Below are 16,281 nucleotides of genomic sequence, written 5' to 3'. Positions count from 1 at the left end.
ACAATGAGACATATGCATTTATTATTATTTCGTCCTCTTGTTAAAGTTCTTGTTCCGGGATTCCTGGTGGTAAAAGTATTCTCTCTTTTCCTCGTCAAAAGTTGCAGCTTCCAGATAAGCTCGGCGCGAGAGTGAGAGAAAAATTGAAATTGATTAAACCAGAGCGAAGATTATGGGAACAAAAAGACACAGCAAGATTCCAGGACTCCCCCACATTCACTGACATAAGCAATCTCAGACGTTACCATTTCAGAACACATGCCCTGAAATTAAACCCAGGCAATGGGAACAGTTCTCAAATAAAATGAAAGTGTGAATGTCTCATGACTGCCCCAGAATGTATTTTTTATATACCTCACACAGTGGAAGACGGGGATGGTAGGGATGGGGTCTTTAATCCAGAGGCTGGACTGTCTACAAACACTGGATCCGTACCCCCACCCCCACTCCCACCAACACCCCCAGAGTCTTAACCTCTCCCTCTCTGATTAACCTGCTTTCTCCAGGGATATTTTCTGTCTCATTGTACAACAGACAAACACTGATGATTCTCTTAGATCCCTCTCCCATTCACTACAGCCCCTCCCCCACACCCCCGCCCCGCTGCTACCCGCTCAATCCATGATAGGTGCTGTGTGTACATCTGGCACAGTCACCTCCCTTGCTGTTTCTCTACCCCCTCTGTCGCTGTTCAACTTCCATCTCTATTCATCTTTCCATTTCTCCTGCTTTCGTTGCATCTGTCCATGTCTCTGTTCCTTTTGTCTAACTCGGGATGAATCTTGATTGCAATGCTTTCTGTGAAGTTTCTGTCTTACCATTTTAGCTGACATACATGACATTGTAGCCCTGTTTTATATTGAGAATCCACACGTACATTCCCAGTAAACTGAATCTGGGCAGCGTCGCCAAGTTTGCATTGCAGGGAAGGCTGTGGGCCATTTTTGCCCAGCAAGATCCCACTGTAACAATGCTATATTTGACAGGTATTCCCCTACAACACCCCCGCTTCCACAACCCCAGTGGCTCCAAAAAGTAGCAACTTCCCTCTTTCCAACTGGGAAGGAGCCTCTGATCCTTTTGGAAAACCTTCTTAAAGGTTTTTCAGAAAACAACATGAACTGAATTCAAATACATCTCTCACCTTCCTGAAAACACATTTCAATGATCAATTCGTCCCTCTGCCTAAAACACAGGCGTTATTCAGGAAGTGTAACAAGCTTTTACACAGCTTCCCAATAAGAAATTAATTCCAGGACCTGGAGCATGAATTAACAATTGCAACTGAGGCAGTTTGGCACAGCAGCGTCCAACTCGCTGTCTCACCAGGGACATCACCACAATGGGAAGACAGCCCTCGGACTTGAGTCTATTTCCCTTCCACCCAAGCCTCCAACACACCCCTTCCCATCCGTTTTTCCCTCCTTACCTCTGTTTCTTTTTTGTCGTTATTCCAATGAACCCCGTCCCTTCTTTTTCACAAATCTTTTATTTTTTAAAGCGAGGTCACTGTTGCAGTGAACAGAACAAGGAGCAGGCCGCGTGCAACGAGCAGGATATCACAGAGAATGGGGTCACGGTGTGATAAATGTGTTCTGGTGAGGATTGCTGGAAAGCCGGGGCAGGCAAATATATTTCACATTCACCCCAGTCTTTGTGTGCCTCTGTGTCTCTCGATGTCACTTTACCTCTCTCTATGCAACTTGTCTGGGTGTAACCTTCACTGAAATGTGCTTTCAAATGACATCATATTACTGTGTTTGCCGTGTTGTTAATGAATAGCATAAGAGAGAGAGAGAGCAGAGTGATGGGGTGGGGGTGCGGCTTGGGTGGAGATACAGCGAGAATTTCACCTCCCCCAGCCCCAACCGCACTCAAATCCTCAGTAAAATAAACTTAAATGATCACTGAATATTTTATTTCAACGTCAAACTCACGTCGCCCTGTCTAAAACAACACAAAAACAAATCTATGAGAATTACTGAAAAATCCTTCACACAGGTTCGGGGCTAATTGAAATCCTCCCGACTGTTTCAAATGCAATGAATTAATTCGCACTGTATTCCTAGAATTTAGAAGTAGCTGTGAGTTGATCACAGTTTTCCAAGAAATAATGACAATTGATAGGGCGGGCAGAGGGAAACTATTGCTACTGTTTGGGGAATCTATGGAGAGGAGAACATTCGTAAATCTAACGGTTGTCCCAAACCTTTACAAGAGTGAAAATAAGAAGCACTTCGATACACAAGGGATGGTAGAAGTTTGAAACTAGGACTTTTCCCAACCTGTAATCTCTTCCAGCGCCATAATCCTCTGCTATGAGTGCCCCTTCGATTGTATCTTCTTGAGGGCCCCCAATTCTAATCATAACATTCCGGAGATAATGCGGGGAAGTGGGACTAGGCAAATGCTCTTTAAGACAGCCAGTGCAGACCCGATTGGAAGCATGGTCTCCTTCTGAACTGTAACGATTGTGTGTTTCTGTGCTCATTGTTGATGATGCCTCGAGTTGCCAAACCCATTACTGTGCATTTTTTCCCTCTAAATCTGTCTCAATTTCCTCATTAAAGATGCTCCCTGACCCCAATTTCTTTGACGAAGCCAATAATTGAGCATAATCTCTTGGTCTGTAATTTTGCTCCATGATGCTCTGGAGAAACATCTTGTGACGTTTTATTGTGGTTGAAGGCGCTATGTAAGTATAAGTTGTTGTTGTCAGTTCCTGTACATATCCATTGCACTACAGGTAAAAGGGAAGGATTCACTCACATCTGCTGCTGTACAACTTGTGTATTTGAGTGTCAACAATGAAATATATAGAGCAAAATCTCACTCTTTCGTGGTGAATCTGTCTCCACATCTCTCTCTGAAATTAGCTTATCTATTGTCTAAACAAAAACGACTATACATCAGCTCTGCTCCTTTGCCTGCAATCTGCTTTGGGATAGCCTAAATTCATGTTAAGTGATTTATAGATGCCCACCACTAAGTTGCTCTGAGGACATTCACAGTGAGCGTGTCCCTCGAGTCAAATATAGGCCAGGCCTCTCCTTTTAGTACATTCTTCTACCATCTCGCTTTTTAACACACACAAAGGGCATTCATCAGTCATGCATCAGATTTACTCACATTCTTTGACTGATGTTACTTAGTTGTTACTATATCCTTCCATTGGCAGAGAGGCAATAAGTTGTTAAAGACATACGAGAAACTGGGCTTTATAAATATTGGCGTAAGATATAAAAGCAAGGAAGTTACAATGAACCTTTATAGAACACTGGTTCAGTATCAACTGTCTGCAATTCAGGGCACCACACCTTAGGAATAATATGAAGGCATCAGGGAGGTTCCGGAGAAGATTTATAAGAATTGTTCCAGGGTCTTCAGTTCCATGGATAGGTTGGAGAAGCGGGCAGTGTTAACCTTGGAGATGAGGAGGCTGATGAATTGATAGAGGTGCTCGGAATAATGTAAGATGATGATGTTTTAGTAATCCAAAAGTTAGTGACGGTGTGGGACTCACTGTCGAAAACGGTAGTAGAGACTATAACCCTTAACTCATTTACAATGTGTCTGGATATCTCAAGTGCGCGAACCTGCAGGGCGATGGACCAAATGCTGCCCAGTGGGATTGGGCTGAGTGGCAGGATTTTCGGCCGGCGGAGACACCATGGGTCAAGCGGCCGCTTTCTGTGCCGTAACATTTCTATGAATCTAACTGTGTGGATCAGAGACACAATTCCCATTGGTGGCTGGGTGCGGGGTGGTGGGTGCGGGGTGGTTGGGGGCGGGTGGCGATCGAGTACCAGAACACACAGTTTATTTGTATGCATGCGCATGTGTGTCGCTGTGTGTGTGTCTGTCTGTGTCGCTGTGTGTGTGTCGCTGTGTGTGTGTGTTTGTGTGTGTGCATCTGTCTGTGTGTGTGTGTGTCGTAGTGTGTCACTGTGCCTGTGTGTGTGTGTATGCTGTCGCCTTGTATGTTCTTGGGGCACCTTCCGCTGTCAATATTAACATTCAAAAGAAATTCAGATCAATACCTAAAGAGGAATATCATTCCAGGGGCAAAAAAAAAATCAGTTCCGGAACTGATTTGGCGTTGAGGGTGAAAAGCCAAAAGTCATGTCAGAAGCAGCAGAGGTGGTGGCAACAGCTGAGCGTTTGTCTCTTGGTCAATGAGTGAATTAAAAAGGGTCAAATCCTCTACTCCGCAAGGATGTTTCCCTGTCTTTTGATTAAAGTGATACAAGCCCTCCCTCTGCTGGCGGGCCGCACTCAGAGGCGAAATCATCAGGATTTCACCAATCGGCAGGATCAGGTCAATAGCAATTGGCAGGGACAGCAACGCAGCCAGACATTCAACGTGGAGATAGAGCTGAGCATTCTTTAACAGGGCGCATAGAAAAACCTGGAAGGACTTTGACAAATTCTGGACAGATAATCTGACCTGTCCTTTCTCTACTTTAAATGTTATTTTTAAATATATTCCAGTTTCGGGGAGGACCTCGCTCTGCCTCCCTGCAGTTTGCTGAATTGGAAAATGGATCAAAAAATAAGTCGGGTCGCAGATGGGAACCCGGGATGGAATCTCTTCGATCAATTGTGGAGGAGACATCATTTGCCAAAGAATCTACCGCATTTGCGCTGCAATTTCCAAATTTCAGCAGCCGGTATACGGCCAAACAGCCAACTTTCCGCTCGCGGCTCATTTGAACTGGACTAAACCTGGTGAATTTTCCAAGGGGGGGATACATAAATGAATAATGTTTCACTGAGCCCAAAACCGATCAATAAAACCTTGCAAACGCATGTGCCAAATTTCGAATGCTGATGAAAACTTGGTCAGGCGGGAGACATGGGGCTTTGTCAGGGGCTGAGAGAGTTTCAGGTCAGTCATTTTATCCTTAATTACACTTCATTCATGAATCCTTGTAAACGTGCATTACACGACCCATAAGATCTGACATGACATAAGATTAGTTTCTACTAATATTGTAAGTTGTTCACCACATTTACAAATATAGTTGACATTTATAAGACAATTCTTTGTCTTCTCAAACACCTGACTAACTCTTTATCTTTCTATGAACCTCACTGACTTAATGCTTCAGGTCAGAACTCCCAAAGGTTACACACTTTACAAGTTTCATAAACAAAGATCGGGGAGGGGAGGAAATAAATAAAAACGATCGGCCTGTGATAAAACGGAGAACAGGGCAGATTAAGTACAGCAGTCTGTCTTTGTGAAGCAACTGTGGAAAGAGAGGCAGTGGTCTTAGTCGAGATAGATCCCGGGCTTCATCCGTGACGCAGGACTCTGTGCTCTACTTGCAGTTCCCAGGGATGCACACTGAGTTAAACACCAAATACCGTCCCAGAGGACAGCTGACGGCTGCAGACTGTGTAATGCTTTAGATTTTCAAAAACAATACTTTATTTATAAGATATGTTAAGGTACATAACATGTCTTCTCCACTTTGTGTTAAAGTGCAGTACAGTTCAACCTCCGTCAGAATAGTATGTGTCTCTCTGAAGTGCTTTAACACCCGTACAAAGTAGTTAGATTCTCTGACCTCCACTGAGGTCAGTTAATTCAGTCTAGACGAGAGATTAAAACTTCACATGTCCCCACTTCATACGGTGCCCAGTTATCGGTAGGTTAGTTATTTAACGATTCATGTGTTCCATCACGTTCTCAGGGGCAATTAGGTTTCGGAAACAAATGCTTGTCTCGCCAGCGATATCCATACCCTGTGGATAAATATTAAAAACAGTAAGACATTTCAATTATTAAGATATTCTGCAACAGGAATGAATGGGTTATCCCACTGTTATACACTCTCTCCATTTTCTTCCTTTATTACCTCTAATATAGAACAGGAAATTGAACAGATATTTGCCACCATTCACTGTCACTCAAACTCATGTCCCACTCCAGAGAATGATGCTCCCACTATCAGTACTGAGAACAGGTTACACTATCGGTGGAGCTGTTTCTGAGATGCGAATTTAAACCGCGGGTCTTGGAAGCAGTTGCAAAATGTTAGCAGGGTTCCAAAGGCACGCTCATTATTTCAAGAGGAGAGCAATAATTCCATCAGAGTTTAACGTTTTTCAGCAGGGATCCTTTCACTGAGACTGTGGCTGCTGCTGTTTCCCCTCCTGACCACAGGGGGCCGCTCTAACGCCCTTCATATCCTTCTATACTCTCTGGCCCTCCCGCAGTCACCTCTTGCCTCCCACGGAGCCCGGCCGCTGCTCTGGGCGTGACGTCTTCTCCGTTTATTTTTTAAAAATAAATTCGTCAAAGAAAAGCGAGCATCTGCAGAATTTTTAAAGATATGCTTTATCTCCTTCTCTCCTGAAATTTGTATGGGTCTCTACATAAATAGATCATTGATACACGTGCTTGTGCTGCAAACCAAAATGGAGAAGCAGGCACCTTGATTCGTGAAGAATATAGAGAAGGTCATTGTGTCCTATACATCTGTAAGGGTTAGCATTTCACGCACACAGGAAAATGTACCTGTGTAAGTGAGTGAGGATCCGCATGATAAGTGTGTGAGAGACAGCGATTATCCAGTGGAGGGGGTTTCCTCAAGGTGAAGGTGACTGTGGAGTGCATGATTTAAAAAAGACCTGTGCTAATCAGCTATAACCCTGCAATTGCAGATGTCTTTAAGTGTCTGAGCCTTCACCGCACATCATGTTTTCAGTAGCGCACAACATGTTATCGTCCTAGCAGTCATGTCTTTGTTGGGGTGTGGTGGGGGGAAGACTGCTGCTGGACTTCACCCCTGGACGGCCTGCCCTAATTTGAACTTACTTAACTCCACACCCCACAACCCACGCTACACACACGCTCCCCACGCACGGTAGGAATTAGTTTCTCTCTCTCCACCCAATCAAACTTAACTAAATTTAGTGACCCCGCAAACAATGGATCCCTTTGGGAATCTGATAGAATCCATTTGAGTTCTCCCTCCCTTCCCGTCTTCCCATTGGATGCATTTTCAGTGCAGCGAAATCCATTCCTGGGTGAAGAGTCTGACGGAGGCATTGCTCCCTAAGCCTTAAAGTATTTTTATATTGTTCAGTGACAACGAGTTTCTAGATAGAGCGATAAAAGCGATTGGGGTGCAAATGAAGATGATCGTTATGAATTCCTAATGCCCTCGGTTAACGCGGAGAATCCTTCATTGCCAGCCCAAACTACATACAGATAAAAATATCAAACAATCATTGCTGGTTCTGAATATAAGAATGTGAGGTGAACTTATTAAAACGTATTAAGATTCTGAGGGGGCTTCACAGGTTAGATGCTGAGAGGATGTTTCGAGTCGTGCGGGAATGAAGAACTAGGGGCACAGTTTCAGAATAAGTGTTTTCCCATTTAAGACGGAGATGTGGAGGATTTTTGCACTCAGTTGGTCGTTAGTTTTTTGGAATTCCCTTCCCCAGAGAGCACTGGAGGCCGGGCCATTGAATATATTCAATGCTGAGTTGGGCGGATTTCTGAAGAATAAGCGAGCCTAGGGTTATGGGCAGGAAAGTGCACTTGAGGCCATAACCAGATTAGCCAAGATCTTATTGAGTGGCGGAATAGGATCGAGGGCCTATTCCTGCTCCACTTTCTTGTGATCTTTTAATATTTGCTCGCTTGAATTAAATATTGAGATGGGTATTGTTGATTGGTCTCAGAATCAATCAAAGAACGTGGAACATATTAAAATATCTTTCCCATGCGAATGGGTGTTTGGGTTGAACTGGTTTAGATTCAGTGTTAAACAGAGCGAGTTTGTTAGTGATAAATTTTCGAAACTAGGTCAGTTACTCGCATTCCTTTGTGGCAGATATTCACTCGGCTTTCTGAATCAATAAACTGCAAGTAATATTTAAAATCGGTGCAATTTAAAGAAACGCGTATTAAAATGGCCATCAATACTCACCAGATCAACCGCTTTACTTAATCCAAATCCCAGTGAGGATGAAGAGTAGAACCCGGATAATGGTGACAGTTGTGGCCAAGGATCAAAATGCGCCATCCCGACCGAGACAAATTACTTAGAAACTGCTGCTGGGTCAAATAATTCTTTTATGGGATTCCCTCATGGGGAACTTCAACCTATTATAAAGGAAAAGCAGCAAATCCGTGCTGCAAAATGTCTGCAATACTCCACAGGAACCTATGCCAAGGGATCTTCAGGAGAAAGCTGATGGGCGGAAGCTGGGAGAGAAGAGCGAGATACATTCATCTTAATGTGACTAACCTGATAGAGTGAAACACTGTCAGAAATTGTTCTGAATTGAGGAGAAAGTGTTGTTCCTTACTGAGTGTCTGAACTGTTCTGCAGAAATGCTTGACCTTGTATAACAAAGAAACGACTCAGTGAACCTTGCAGCAGAGAGCGGGGCCGGGCAGCAAAGAGGCGCATTGGCTGTGACCGCGAATGTTTATTGCGAGCCTCAGAAAGACGCCTCGCCCACAGCCCATTCAGGGGCTGTGCAAAACTCATCGATTGGCGTAAATCGCTGGCCGAGTTTCTGACCGCTTTTCGCTTCAGACGGAAAATAATGTTCGAGCCAGAAGCCCTCGGTGGTTTTCCTGTTTTTACGGTTGGGGCGCTTCATTTACAGAACCGCCTGCATTTGACTCAATGTTAAACCGCAGACAGAAGAGGTTTTGCCGTCCAGGGGAGATTCAACTGAACAGAGAACAGGCTGGTTTACATTCACTTCATTTACAGTGTCCTCATCGACCTGATACCGGGTCACTGTTTATCTGCGATGTCGGGTACTTGAAAAAAAAACTGATCCCCAATATTATACAAAATTGATGTACTCGCTTCAACAGAGGCTCAGAGAGATTGCAGTTTGTGCCATTTATGCACAGGCGTCACTGCGACCAATCGCCAAGGCTGCCACCGCCTAGAAGGGCAATGGCAAGGGGGCCAAGTCAGCACCACCACCTCCGATTACCCTCCAACACAAACACTATCCTGACTTGGAACGATATCGCCATCGCTTCACTGTCTCTGGGTCAATATCCTGGAACTCACTCCATAACAGCACTGTGGGCGTGTCTTTATCACAGGGACTGCAGCTTTTCAAGAAAGCGGTTCACCACCACCTTCTCAAGGGGCAATTAGGGACGGCAATAAACGCTGCCCTAGCCCCGTGACCCTCACATCCGATCAACGGATACGCATAAATTGGCAGACTCTTGTCTTCAGCGAAAGATGAAGGCCGCTTGTATTTATATCAGATTCTTATAAACCTTTCGCCCATTGCCCCTCAGATTCACCACCATGAAGGATTTTCTCATTAGAGAGTCCAGGATAATCTCTCTGTCCGACTTGTGCTGAATCCTCGCTGAGAATTAATTTGCATTAAACCCTAACGCGGCTTTTTAGGAAAAACGTCAATTTTCCTCTTGGAATGGCGACCCTCGGAAATCTTTATTCCGGAGGTTACTAAGAGGTTGCAGACAGGGAAAAATCTCCTTATGGATTCGGGTTTAAAATCGCTTCCTTATTGGGGAATGAGTCATGTCCACTGTTAATGCCGCTGGGCGATGTGAGCCGGTTCTGCCGCTCACTCGACAGCAGAATGTGTGAATGTGATCCCCGTTCAGGATTTAAATACAAACCCGGTAAACAGAGGCCTCGGGTTCTGAAATAAATAATAAAAAATGCTGGAAAAATCAGCCCGCCTGGCAGCAACTCTAAAAACAGAAAATGCTCGGAAATCTTATATTTTCTGGAACGGATGCAGACCTAACGTTTCTAGTCCGTATCACCCTTCTTCCAAGTCTTCCTGCTGAGTTTTTGCAGCATTTTCGGTTTTTATTTCCGATTTTCAGCATCCGCAGAATTTTGCTTTTATCTTGCCCTCAGGTCCTGGTCAGTTTCTGACGCGGATCAAAGGATTGGTTCATTGGGAATATTGGCAGTTCTCTTTGATGCAATTACCTGTGGTCTTAACTGGAAAATTGCAAATCAGCACCGGTCCTCGTGTGCAGGGGAATAAACGCGAAAAACAAAGACGCTATGCTCGTCTATAGAACCTTGTTCAAACAAAATTTGGACTAACTTTGCACATTTCTCGACTCAATTTTATAAAAGGAATGATGAGGCAATGGAGACGATGCAAACAAGATTGACGAGGCTGTTTCCAGAGTTGAGAGGTTAAACTAACAGGGATGACTGAACAAGCTGCGTCTCTTATCTCTAAAGACAAGACAGAGGAGCGACCTGACAGAGATTTTTAAAACTGGCTCACCGCCACCTTCTCAATGACAATTGAGGATGTTTAGACTTTAATTAAACTTTAACAATAATATTCAGCATACAAACATACAATTGTTATTCTGCCACGCCATCTGAGCGACAACCCAGTATAGCTCTTTGTAGACATGCTGCCACTTGACCGCTGTGACGCACAGACGGTGACCACAGTACGTCAAACACACGTGACATTCACCAGGACGCCGCGGCCAAAATGGTGTCATACTTTCCACAGCATAGCTCGTCATAATTTCCATCGCATCTGAAAGGGGAGCAACTCACTGGGACTGAGCTCAGGTCAGCCTGCGGCCACTCCGCCTGCACAAACGAACTGGTGAGAGCGAAAACAGGGAGAACTCACGGCGTCAAGATGTCCAAGGAACATTTGTTTCTGATACTCATTATCCAAGCGCTGCGGGTTTACGGTGAGGAAGATGCGGGTGAGAATTTTAAACTAGAATCAGCAAGAATGAATGTTCAGTAAGCTGAAAATGTGACCCACTGGTGAGGTGAAGGGGTTTGACCTGATCATGTGAGTTTATTTTCTGCTTCCTCGGAGAAAGCGAATGAATCAAACTGGAGAATGTATCTCACCACCAATAGTTAAAGACAATGAGGTGGCTTTTCTAAAATAACAGGCGGAGTCTTTAAAAGCTTCTGCTTTCGATCTTCAATTAACCAATATTAATGTATCAATAATCTCTCTAGTTACAGAATCCGAGCCCTCTCTGTCTCAGAGTCCCTTCAGAATGACAGCTGAAGTCGGAGGCACGGTGGAATTAACCTGTCAGTACATTTACGAAGTGGAATTCGTGTCTAGCTATTTCTGGTACAAACAACGTGTGGGTGAAGCCCCGAAGCTAATCGATATCCAGTCCTGTCAGGGGGCGGATTGTAAGTTTATTTCTAAAAAAGGCAACAACAAACGTCAATTGATACTGGAAATTCGCAATGTCGAGGTGAGTGACTCGGGTTCCTACTACTGTGCTGATAGGTTTGGCAATGCACCGCTGCAGAATGGACCCACCCTACTAGTTGGAGGTAAGAGAGCAAGTGAAATGAATTCAGATCATGCACGGCATTATAATGTGCCGCAAATCGATCGATAACTGTGTCCTAATCTCCCATTCTCTGTCCAGACAGTTCCACCAACAAGACGGCAGTGCTGGTGTTCGTCCCGCCGGGTGAGCTGCATTTGAATGAAACCGTCCCCTTAGTGTGTTTGGTCAGTGGAGTTTCTCCCAACCAGATTGCTATTTTCTGGAATATTTCCGGCCTGGTCACCGAGGGACCGAGCGATCCCGGTACAATGGAGGCGGACGGAACCTACAGTATCTCAAGTCACGTCATGGTGTCGAGCGAAACCTGGAGAAGTGGCGGTCTCTGCACCTGTATTGTTCAACTGGGATCTCCAAACAAATATTTGACAAAGAGCGTGTCGTTCTCCAAACCAGCAGGGAAACGGACTGGTGAGTTGGCGATCTGTTCGGCTTTTATTCGACTTGAAACTCAATTGGAGAAATTAGTTAATTCTTAGAAACTGCAGGCTGTAAATTAAACCATAAATATACACTTTATAAATATGTTAAAATAATTTAGAGTTACCTTAGCCCCAGGTGTAGACTTGCCCTTGTAAACAATTTCGGGGCTTGCCTTATATTTCTCCGTCACATCGAAGAATCCTAGAACGATAGATGTGGAAAGAGGGATTTCGGCCCATCGCGCATGTGTTATCTCTTTATAAGAGTTATCCAATTGGATCCAACCTTTCCCCACAACACTGTCACATCTTCTTATTTTCTTCAAGTTAGACTGTGATTTCTCTTCTGAAAGTTATTGTTGAATTTCCTTTCACCACCCATTTCAGGCAATGGAATTTGGAATGAAATTGAGGTAAATTCCACAATGGATGCACTTTACAAGCATGAAACTACCAAGAATGCTTTGTGGATGGTGTACAGGAGATTTGCCAGAATGTGACCAGGGGGGAAGGACTTGAGTTGATGTTGAGAGACTGTAGATTCGGGGATTGTTCTCCTTAGATCAGGGAGGTTTGAGGGGGAGATTTAATCGTGGCGTTCAAAATCATGAGGGGGTTCGACAGAGTGAATAATGAGAAATTATTTCCACTGGCAAGAGGGTCGGTTACCAGAGGGTCAAAGATAGAAGAGAATCAGCAAAAGAACCAGAGGGAGAGATTAGGAGAATTATTTTTAACGCAGTGGCTTGTGATCTGAATGGCGCTGCCTGAAAAGGGCGGTGGAAGCAGATTCAAAAATTACTTTCAAGGAGAATTGAATAAATACCTGACGGAAAGGCATTTTCAAGGATATTGTGGGAAGAGCATGTAAAATATGACTAATTGGACACTTCTTTCAGAAGGAATGCACTGACACAATCGTCCGAATGGGCTGCTTCTGGGCTTAATTTTGGGTCACGTTTCCTATCAGACAATCCCAGAAAAGGATGATTCAACTGAGCAGCATTATCTAAGTGTTTTGTTTCTGTAGGTTGGTGCAGTCTGGCCATTCCTGTTCTCATAACTGTCCTGGTGATACTGGCTCTACTCTTGGTCCTTATTTCCATTTGGATTCTTAAAAGAGGCAGATCAGGTAAGGATTAATATTTACCAGTGATATTATAATAAGTGTTGGCCTAATCTAATTCCCTTCTCGTAGATTTAAGTTGCTAATTTAATTTCTGCTTTCAGAAGAACGAGACAAGCGATCCCACAATGAAAAGTGAGTAACTGAAACATTTGAAAAGTTCATCCCGAACTCTGCATTTTGCACTGGGTCTAACCCAGTTCAACCTGAACACTGATTCCAATGGTAGATGCTGACATTTTCCGTGATTTTTTTAAAAGGTTGATGCTAAGGCCGCTCGGCAATTCTCTTCTCAGCTATTTCTGGATCCTGCTTCAGGATTTAGAAAACTAACCTGTGTTTCATATTTTTGTTCGCATCCAGGTTTAGCTTGAGAGAGAGAAGGCAAAGAGAGGGGCAGAATCAGCGAAAAGCAGGTAAATTGCATTGAAATGTTGGCACACATTAAATTCCAAGTGGATGGAATTACAAAGTTGCCTAAGAGCATTTTCCGCCATCATAATGTCCACAATCACTCTGCTGTCTCTGGGTCTCATATTAAATGCCAATTACTGGTCACTAATAATGGGAGCAATATACCAGATGGACAATAGACGCCAGGCACGGTGGGTGCTTGTCCAACCATTGGCGAATTTACTCCACTGATGTATTGGGGGACCTTCCGTGGATTAAGGGGTTGTTGACATATGGGAACGAGGGACGTATTGAGGCCATTGGTACAGTGGCGGATCATTGGCGAACGGTGCATCCACATCAATTATGAATCAGTCAGTCTGGGATAACATTTAAATTTGTATCTTAACCATTAATAACACAGATGACCACCGTCAAACAGAGGGAAAGCGGCCAGATCGGGATGCAATACAGGTGAGTTTTATTGAAATTGTTGTGATAAGATACAAAAACTTGTATTTTGGCATAAGGTGCAAGGCTTCCCATGCTGGATAATTCACGCGTTTATCAGAGAGCAGGTCACAGTCTAGAGCATCTGATTGTGTGTATAATTCCACTCGTCCCTCTAACTGGTTTCAGAAAATATACCCCTGACCCTCGCTCCACCTGATAATTGAAAGGATAGTGTAAATTTCCGGGTAGAATTTTTCCACCTGACTTAACAGCGGATTTCCAGCAGTTCATATATTAGATTTCTGCTACTTTCTTTTATTTGTACAGCGTGCGTAATTCTCATTCCTCCTTTCCCGCCTTTGCCCCCCCCCATCCCCCCCACCCACCCCCCCACCCCGACAATGCTTATTTAGTAAATACATTAGCCAATGGAATTACAAAGAAGATAAGACCAAACCCAGGAGTGTTTTATAGATAAATCAAAATGTGTTTCTGTTGTATGTGGACTAAGAATGAAGCAGTTTGGGCAGAACGGGTGTGTGTGTGTGTGTCTGTGTATGCGTGTGTGTATTTGTGTGTTTTTATTTGTGTGTGTGTGTGTTTGTTTGTTTGTGTATGTGTGTGTGTTCAGAAACTTGAGCAGAAAGTCTAGACTGAACCTCCGGAGCGAGTGCTGCACTGTCTGAGGCGCCGATTTCAGGTGAAACCTTACACTAAGGCCCTGTCTGCCCTACCAGGTTGGCATGAAAAATGGTACTGCCAGTATTGCAAGAAAAACAGTAGTTGGTTGTTGGGTGGGGTCGGGGAGGGGGTTTTCTCCCTGGCGTCCGGTTTCAAATTTTATCTCACAATCCGCATGTTAAAAATTTATTATCTACCATTGCTGTTTATGGGATTTTGCTGTGCGTACATTAGCTGTCGCGTTGTATTAAGAGCAGAGACTGCAGTTCAAAGAAGTGGATGTAAATGTCATGAGGCTTCTTTGTTCGTGACAGGCGCTATATAAACACAAGTCTTTTGATTGTGTTTTGTGATTCTTCTGAATGTGATGAATTCTGTGGTCTCTGCTCAATCGTGCAGATGACACAGGGCGAAACACAGTAATCGGAATGGCCAATTAACAACAAAGGCATTCAAACAAATTGAAAGACTCATCATATCAATTTTCTGATTGAACTTTGGTGATTTCCAGTCGTTTTTCGAATTCTGGTGCCCTGTTACAAAACAACAATTCAGACAATTCTTGCATATACAAATGAAGCAAAACATTCCTCAAATTGACATAGAGCGCAATGGAAACCGAACCAATCGCAAATATCAGGAAGGAATTTGAAAAATAGTGGAAGGGAAAATAATGGCAGCGATATGGGGTCAGAGAAGGCTGCAGCGGGATTAAGTGCATTGCTCTTTCAAAGACCTGGGACAGACAGATTGGGCCAAATGGCCACCGTTTGTGCTGTATCATTCCATGGTACTTTGAAACGCGTTTGCGGGAGTGGGTAATCAGACCTGTCCTTTAAGAACTTTTCGCTGTTAATGCTTAATATGTCTCCCAGACTCAAAGCGGACCTCTTTACGCCTCCCTGGACTTGGCTTCATTGGATAAAAGATCAAAAAAGAAGCGGGGTCGCAGATGAGAATCGGGTCTGTTTCTCTCTTTTGAATTACGGACGTGACACGATTTGGCAAACAACCCACGGCCTTGTGGAAGTAAACATGGAACCACGGAGACTCCCATGAAACAATTATCTTTCCCCGTGCACTCGCCAGGGTTTACAAAGACTGGCTCATTTTGCTAAATATAGAATGTGCCTTGTGTATTGTTAATGATATTCCACTGTTACCGTGTAACTCAAGTGTGAAAGAAACATGGAGCAAAGGCCAAGGACTTTCCTTAGTTTCTCTGGGCTTTTTCTGCTGATTCTGTAACTCCAGTTGCTGACAGGATGTTCATTTGTTGACAAATGTCTGTATGCAATTAAAATAAATTATTCTTCGATTATAACGATGCACTAGAGGTTTGCATTGATTAATAATTATATTATAATTAAATGTCATTTGGATAAAACTGCAAATTCTGCTGAGCTGACAACATCAGTCATGGATTGAGACACTGTTAGTGGTGGGTTTCCTTGCCTGAGATATGATATGTTCTAGCATTTATTAAGGACACAGTCGGAGAGAGACACGGGCAATAATGCAGGAAACTTGTGATGTTTCCGTTTCACTTTTACAGAGTCTTTTTTAGTTTATGTTCAACTTTAAACATGTCAGAGATTTATCGTGAGTGTAATATTATAGCAAGAGGAACTGTGGAATGTGGGGTGCAAGTCTAGCTCAGAAAGCTGTTAAACTGGTATCCATTACATTTTGTTGTGTAAGCGTATTAAGCGACACGGAAACAATTGTGGAATTTTGGGCGTGAAGATGGATGTTGTTTTTATATAGTTTTGGGAACATGGTGATATTCTGTAAAGAAAGCTTTATGTACATGTGTGTGTGTGTGTGTGTGTGTGTGTGTGCGCGTGTCCATGGTTAATCAA

The 16,281-nt window shown here is 43.7% G+C and overlaps 1 protein-coding gene and 1 long non-coding RNA gene across 2 annotated transcripts in view; both read left to right on the top strand.

The window, feature by feature from the left end:
- The first annotated feature begins 10,656 nt into the window (after positions 1 to 10,656).
- LOC144672199 (immunoglobulin kappa light chain-like) lies at positions 10,657 to 12,266 on the top strand. The gene is made up of 4 exons (XM_078534016.1): positions 10,657 to 10,726; positions 10,995 to 11,327; positions 11,426 to 11,755; positions 12,154 to 12,266. Exons 1-4 carry the CDS (start codon positions 10,657 to 10,659, stop codon positions 12,264 to 12,266), a joined length of 846 nt encoding a protein of 281 aa, XP_078390142.1.
- A 541-nt stretch (positions 12,267 to 12,807) lies between these two features.
- The window catches only part of LOC144672171 (uncharacterized), a 312,256-nt gene continuing 308,782 nt past the window's right edge, over positions 12,808 to 16,281 (top strand). The window contains exons 1-3 of the long non-coding RNA XR_013574070.1: positions 12,808 to 12,898; positions 12,997 to 13,027; positions 13,256 to 13,308. This is a non-coding gene — a long non-coding RNA (uncharacterized LOC144672171). The remainder of the gene's footprint in view (positions 12,899 to 12,996; positions 13,028 to 13,255; positions 13,309 to 16,281) is intronic.

The sequence above is a fragment of the Cetorhinus maximus genome, chromosome 36, assembly GCF_964194155.1.
Source record: "Cetorhinus maximus chromosome 36, sCetMax3.hap1.1, whole genome shotgun sequence".
NCBI lineage: Eukaryota > Metazoa > Chordata > Chondrichthyes > Lamniformes > Cetorhinidae > Cetorhinus > Cetorhinus maximus.
This window is presented reverse-complemented; position numbering and strand designations above follow the sequence as displayed.